This window comes from Rattus norvegicus, chromosome 5 (genome assembly GCF_036323735.1).
Source record: "Rattus norvegicus strain BN/NHsdMcwi chromosome 5, GRCr8, whole genome shotgun sequence".
NCBI lineage: Eukaryota > Metazoa > Chordata > Mammalia > Rodentia > Muridae > Rattus > Rattus norvegicus.
The window spans coordinates 108187866-108194835 of record NC_086023.1 but is presented as its reverse complement, the minus strand read 5'-3'; the positions used below and the strand labels follow the sequence as shown (position 1 = coordinate 108194835).

General features: G+C 40.3%; 1 protein-coding gene across 1 annotated transcript; it reads left to right on the top strand.

Annotated features, from left to right (window-relative positions):
* Window positions 1–3684: 3684 nt before the first annotated feature.
* On the top strand, window positions 3685–4439 carry Ifna1l1 (interferon, alpha 1 like 1). The gene has a single exon (NM_001409048.1). It carries the CDS (start codon window positions 3711–3713, stop codon window positions 4278–4280), a length of 570 nt encoding a protein of 189 aa, NP_001395977.1. The 5' UTR covers window positions 3685–3710; the 3' UTR covers window positions 4281–4439.
* Window positions 4440–6970: the final 2531 nt, after the last annotated feature.

Below are 6970 nucleotides of genomic sequence, written 5' to 3'. Positions count from 1 at the left end.
CACCTGTTTGATTGTGTTTTCCTGGAATTCTTTCAGGGATTTTTATGATTCCACTCTATAGGCTTCTACTTGTTTATTTATGTTTTCCTGTGTTTCTCTAAGGGAGTTCTTTATGTCTTTCTTGAAGTCCTCCATTATCATGATCAAATGTGATTTTAAATCTTGATCTTGCTTTTCTGGTGTGTTTGGATAACAGTGTTTGCTTTGGTGGGAGAATTGGGCTCCGATGATGCCATGTAGTCTTGGTTTCTATTGCTTGGGTTCCTGTGCTTGCCTCTTGCCATCACGATGTCTCTGGTGTTACCTTTTTCTGCTATTTCTGACAGTGGTTACACTGTCCTATAGGCCTTTGTGTCAGGAGTGCTGTAGACCTGTTTTCCTGTTCTCTTTCAGCCAGTTATGGGACCAGAGTGTTCTGGTTTCAGGTGTGTTGTTGTTCCTGTCTACTGGTCTTCAGCTGTTCCTCTGGGCGTGTGTACTGAGTCCACCAGGAAGGTCACTTGGGGCAGAAAAGTTGGTCTTGCCTCTGGTCTTGGGCTTGGAGTCACTTCTTAGATCTGGGTTTCAGCTCTCTGTAAGGGCAGCAACCAGAAGGGCCTGCTCCTCCTTTGCTTGGGACCCTGTGCACAGGGGGCCCAGATGGCCCTAGGCATTTTCCTCTAGAGTCATAATGTGGGCAGAGAGTAGTCTCCTCTGGCTTCCCAGGGGTGTCTGCCCCTCTGAAGTTCTAGCTCCCCCTCCCACGGGAATTGGGTGCAGGGAGCTCTTTGACTGGCTCCCTTCAGATCCAGGCAGTGTGTGGACCACGGGGATGAGTGCCCCTATCTTCCTGTTCCCAGAGGTCCTATAAGGTTTCCTATTGGGCCAGGATGTGAGCAGGGGTGGGCAGTACTAGCAGTCTCTCCTGCCCTGCAGTCTCAGGAGTGCCCACCTGTCCGGGTGGTGAGCTCTCTCTCCCACAAGGTTTGGGAGAGGGAGCTGTGGGCCAGGATCAGTTAGGTTCAGGCCCCAGATAGAAAGCGCCTATTTATGAAGTTGGAGCACAAGGTCTGACCATGTATAGTCTTTGGGTAGTGGTTTCATCTCTGGAAGCTCTGGTTGGTTGACATTGTTGTCTTATGGGGTCACAAGCCCCCTTAGCTCCTTCAGACTTTTCTCTAAATCCTCCACTGGGGTCCCATTCTCAGTTCAGCGGTTTGCTGCTGGCATTTGCTTCTGTATTTGACATATTCTGGCTGTGTCTCTCAGGAGAGATCTATCTCCAGTTCCTGTCATCATGCACTTCTTAGCTTCATCCATCATATCTAGTTTTGGTAGCTGTATATATATGGGCCACATGTGGGGTAGGCTCTGAATAGCTGTTCCTTCAGTCACTGTTCTAAACAAATTGGAAGGAAAGAAATCAAATTATCACTATTTGCAGATGATATGATAGTATACTTAAGTAACCCCAAATGCTTCACCAGAGAACTACTTAACCTGATAAACAGATTCAACAAATTGTCAGGGTATAAACTTAACTCAAACAAATCAATAGCCTTCCTCTACTAAAAGTAAAAACAGGAAGAGAAAGAAATTAGGGAAATTACAGCCTTTACAATAGTCCCAAATAATATAAAATATCTTGGTGTGACTTTAACCAAGCAAGTGAAAGAACTGTTTGACAAGAACTTCAAGTCTCTGAAGAAATACAGTGAAGATCTCAGAAGATGGAAAGATCTCCCATGCTTATGGATTGGCAGGATTAATATAATAAAAATGGCCATTTTGGCAAAAGCAATCTACAGATTCAATGCAATCCCCATCAAAATTCCTACTCAATTCATTGTAGAGATAGAAAGAGCAATTTGCAAATTCATTCGGAATAAAAAAAGCCCAGGATATCGAAAATTACACTCAACAATAAAAGAACTTCAGGGGTAATCACCATCCCTGACTTCAAGCAATATTACAGAGCAATAGTGATAAAAAGCTGAATGGTATTGGTACAGAGACAGGCAGGTAGATCAGTGGAATAGAATTGAAGACCCTGAAATGAACCCACACACTTTTTATCAATTTATCATTGACAAAGCCATCCAATGGAAGAAAGATAGCATTTCCAACAAGTGGTGCTGGTTCAACTGGAGGTCAGCATGTAGAAGAATACAGATTGATCCATTCTTATCACCATGTACAAAGCTTAAGTCCAAATGAATTAAGGAAATGAATTAAGTCAGACAAAGACTTTAGTTCTTCAGTTTCTTGGATTAGAATAAAAATATGACTAGCTGTGCTTGATTTTCAACTATGATAACTGACATAAATGAGAAAGGAAAGAAAATGATGGCCTCCCATCTGACAATGTCGTGTTAGTCATTGACAGTAGGATTATAAATCAACCTACATTTTATTTATAAGGTCATGCACAAAAGTACACGAGCCTGGTTGATTTCTGAGAAAAAAACCAAGGGCTGAATTGCTTGAAAAAGATTTGAAATCAATAGTGAGAGACATAGGTAGCCACACAATCAAGTAAAAATATAACCAATAAAATTAAAATAGCTATCCATCTAATGAAATAGAAAATCAGTGATGAGGTCCTATAAAGACAGAAAAGAAATCTTAGGATTGAAGAATTCAATATGTCAAAGAAAAATGCAGACAGAGGTTCACAGACCACATGAGTTGCCTTTGTCACAAATGAGTGAGTGTTTCAATGTGTGAATGTGTGTGTGTGTGTGTGTGTGTGAGAGAGAGAGAGAGAGAGAGAGAGAGAGAGAGATAGAAAGATAGAGATAGTGATAGACTGAGAAATAGAGATAGATAAATGGACAGAATATATAAATATACATATGTGTATATATATACACATATATATATGTATATATATATATATATATATCAATAGAGATAGAGAGAGATAGGTAGGCAGAGAGAGAGAGAGCACATTCTCGAGTTTGCCATATCATGAATCTTATGATGAGGGCTCCTGCACATGCATTGATTCTCCACTGCAAATGTGGGTCCAGGAATCACACTCAGTTCAATGTGTTAAACAGAAAGTCTTTTTGTATCCTATATCTTATTAATACTTCACATTAAATTCATTGGATAGATAGCTAATATAGAGTGATTATTAAATTAAGTTTTATATAAATTTATATTGCATTTAAAGAAGGCAACTTGAAGAACTCAATTTTATGATTCTAAATATTAAGAAAATTTAAAGTATACATTTTCTTTAATGTACTTTAATTTTTTAAAATTTACAATGTATCCTAACTTATGATATAGATATTTTTGGGTGATATAAATGAAAATTACTTGTATCATAAAATTCAATAAACTTTAGGGAATATTTTACAGAAAAATCTGCTTTACAGTTCTTGTATAAGCTTCAAGCAAAGACAATTTATCTGTGGTGTAACAGATTAGAAATTAATCTTAGGAAAGGAAAACCAGTAAAACAGTTTTTTGACAGGGAGCAGTGAAAGAGGAAGCAATAGTGAAAACAGAAATGGTTTAGAACAAATGCCCAGAGTCAAGCAGAGATTTTGGTAAAGAAAGTGAAAAGTCAATTCAGAAGTAAGGGAAGGGCATTCAGAAAGTAAAAAGTAATGTTTGCCACTATTTAAGACACATCTACACAGGATGGTCTTCAGAGAACATAGAGGGGAAGTTTCAGGACCAAACAGCCCCAAGGACCAGCAGCATCTGCAAGATCCACAATGGCTAGGCTCTGTGCTTTCTTGATGGTCCTGGTGGTGATGAGCTACTGGTCAACCTGCTCTCTAGGATGTGGCCTGCTTCAACGACAAAACCTCAGGAACAAGAGAGCCTTAACATTCCTGACTCAAATACGGAGACTCTCCCCTGTCTCTTGCCTGAAAGACAGAAAGGACTTTGGATTCCCCTTGGAGAAGGTGGTTACCCAGGAGATCCAGAAGATTCAAGCCATCTCTATTCTGCATGAGCTGACCCAGCAGGTCCTGAATATTTTTACATCAATGGACTCATCTGCTTCTTGGGATGCAACCCTCCTAGACTCATTCTGCAATAACCTCCACCAACAGCTCAGTGACTTCAAAGCCTGTTTGATGCAGCAGGGTGGGGTGCAGGAACCTCCCTTGACCCAGGAAGACTCCCTGTTGCCTGTGCGGGAATACTTCCACAGGATCATTGTCTACCTGAGAGAGAAGAAACACAGCCCCTGTGCCTGGGAGGTGGTCAGAGCAGAAGTCTGGAGAGCGCTGTCTTCCTCAGTCAAATTGCTGGCAAGTCAAGTTAAGGAAGAGTGAGTCCTGAGCCAAAATGGAGAAGACTATCAGAGACTATGACACTGCACCTTGCAGCTCAAATTATGGCATCTCAAAAGTATCAGTAATTTTTGTAAGAATTGAAGAAAGTTTTGTAGATGTTTCAGCAATAATGTGCATTACTGTGTCTATTTGCAAAGCCATTTTTTATACTTCAGATTGTTTGTTTATTTATTGGTTCCTTCATTAAGTCACTGTTTATTTTTCATTCATTCACTTATTTATGTATGTATTTATTTATATATAATAATTAAATTTTATTTATAGCATATATTGTATCATAATTTGGTATATTTATACTATTCTATAAATTGTTACTAAATAAATCTTTCACTTGTTAATTTTTTAATTCTTTTTTTTTTATTAACTTGAGTATTTCTTATATACATTTCGAGTGTTGTTCCCTTTCCCGGTTTCCGGGCAAACATCCCCCTCCCCCCTCCCCTTCCTTAAGGGTGTTCCCCTCCCAACCCTCCCCCCATTGCCGCCCTCCCCCATAGACTAGTTCACTGGGGGTTCAGTCTTAGTAGGACCCAGGGCTTCCCCTTCCACTGGTGCTCTTACTAGGATATTCATTGCTACCTATGGGGTCAGAGTCCAGGGTCAGTCCATGTATAGTCTTTAGGTAGTGGCTTAGTCCCTGGAAGCTCTGGTTGCTTGGCATTGTTGTACTTTTGGGGTCTCGAGCCCCTTCAGCTCTTCCAGTTCTTTCTCTGATTCCTTCAATAGGGGACCTATTCTCAGTTCAGTGGTTTGCTGCTGGCATTCGCCTCTGTATTTGCTGTATTCTGGCTGTGTCTCTCAGGAGCGATCTACATCCGGCTCCTGTCGGTCTGCACTTCTTTGCTTCATCCATCTTGACTAATTGGGTGGCTGTATATGTATGGGCCACATGTGGGGCAGGCTCTGAATGGGTGTTCCTTAAGTCTCTGTTTTAATCTTTGCCTCTCCCTTCCCTGCCAAGGGTATTCTTTTTCCTCATTTAAAGAAGGAGTGAAGCATTCACATTTTGATCATCCGTCTTGAGTTTCGTTTGTTCTAGGCATGTAGGGTAATTCAAGCATTTGGGATAAAAGCCACTTATCAATGAGTGCATACCATGTATGTCTTTCTGTGATTGGGTTAGCTCACTCAGGATGATATTTTCCAGTTCCAACCATTTGCCTACGAATTTCATAAACTCGTTGTTTTTGATAGCTGTGTAATATTCCATTGTGTAGATGTACCACATTTTCTGTATCCATTCCTCTGTTGAAGGGCATCTGGGTTCTTTCCATTTTCTGGCTATTATAAATAAGGCTGCAATGAACATAGTGGAGCACGTGTCTCTTTTATATGTTGAGGCATCTTTTGGGTATATGCCCAAGAGAGGTATAGCTGGATCCTCAGGCAGTTCAATGTCCAATTTTCTGAGGAACCTCCAGACTGATTTCAGGAATGGTTTTACCAGTCTGCAATCCCACCAACAATGGAGGAGTGTTCCTCTTTCTCCACATCCTCGCCAGCATCTGCTGTCACCTGAGTTTTTGATCTTAGCCAATCGCACTGGTGTGAGGTGAAATCTCAGGGTTGTTTTGATTTGCATTTCCCTTATGACTAAAGATGTTGAACATTTCTTTAGGTGTTTCTCAGCCATTCGGCATTCCTCAGCTGTGAATTCTTTGTTTAGCTCTGAACCCCATTTTTTAATAGGGTTATTTGTTTCCCTGCGGTCTAACTTCTTGAGTTCTTTGTATATTTTGGATATAAGGCCTCTATCTGTTGTAGGATTGGTAAAGATCTTTTCCCAATCTGTTGGTTGCCGTTTTGTCCTAACCACAGTGTCCTTTGCCTTACAGAAGCTTTGCAGTTCTATGAGATCCCATTTGTCGATTCTTGATCTTAGAGCATAAGCCATTGGTGTTTTATTCAGGAAATTTTTTCCAGTGCCCATGTGTTCCAGATGTTTCCCTAGTTTTTCTTCTATTAGTTTGAGTGTGTCTGGTTTGATGTGGAGGTCCTTGATCCACTTGGACTTAAGCTTTGTACAGGGTGATAAGCATGGATCAATCTGCATTCTTCTACATGTTGCCCTCCAGTTGAACCAGCACCATTTGCTGAAAAAGCTATCTTTTTTCCATTGGATGGTTTTGGCTCCTTTGTCAAAAATCAAGTGACCATAGGTGTGTGGGTTCATTTCTGAGTCTTCAATTCTATTCCATTGGTCTATCTGTCTGTCTCTGTACCAATACCATGCAGTTTTTATCACTATTGCTCTGTAATACTGCTTGAGTTCAGGGATAGTGATTCCCCCTGAAGTCCTTTTATTGTTGAGGATAGCTTTAGCTATCCTGGGTTTTTTGTTATTCCAGATGAATTTGCAAATTGTTCTGTCTAACTCTTTGAAGAATTGGATTGGTATTTTGATGGGGATTGCATTGAATCTGTAGATTGCTTTTGGTAAAATGGCCATTTTTACTATATTAATCCTGCCAATCCATGAGCATGGGAGATCTTTCCATCTTCTGAGGTCTTCTTCTATTTCTTTCCTCAGTGTCTTGAAGTTCTTATTGTACAGATCTTTTACTTGCTTGGTTAAAGTCACACCGAGGTACTTTATATTATTTGGGTCTATTATGAAGGGTGTCGTTTCCCTAATTTCTTTCTTGGCTTGTTTCTCTTTTGTATAGAGG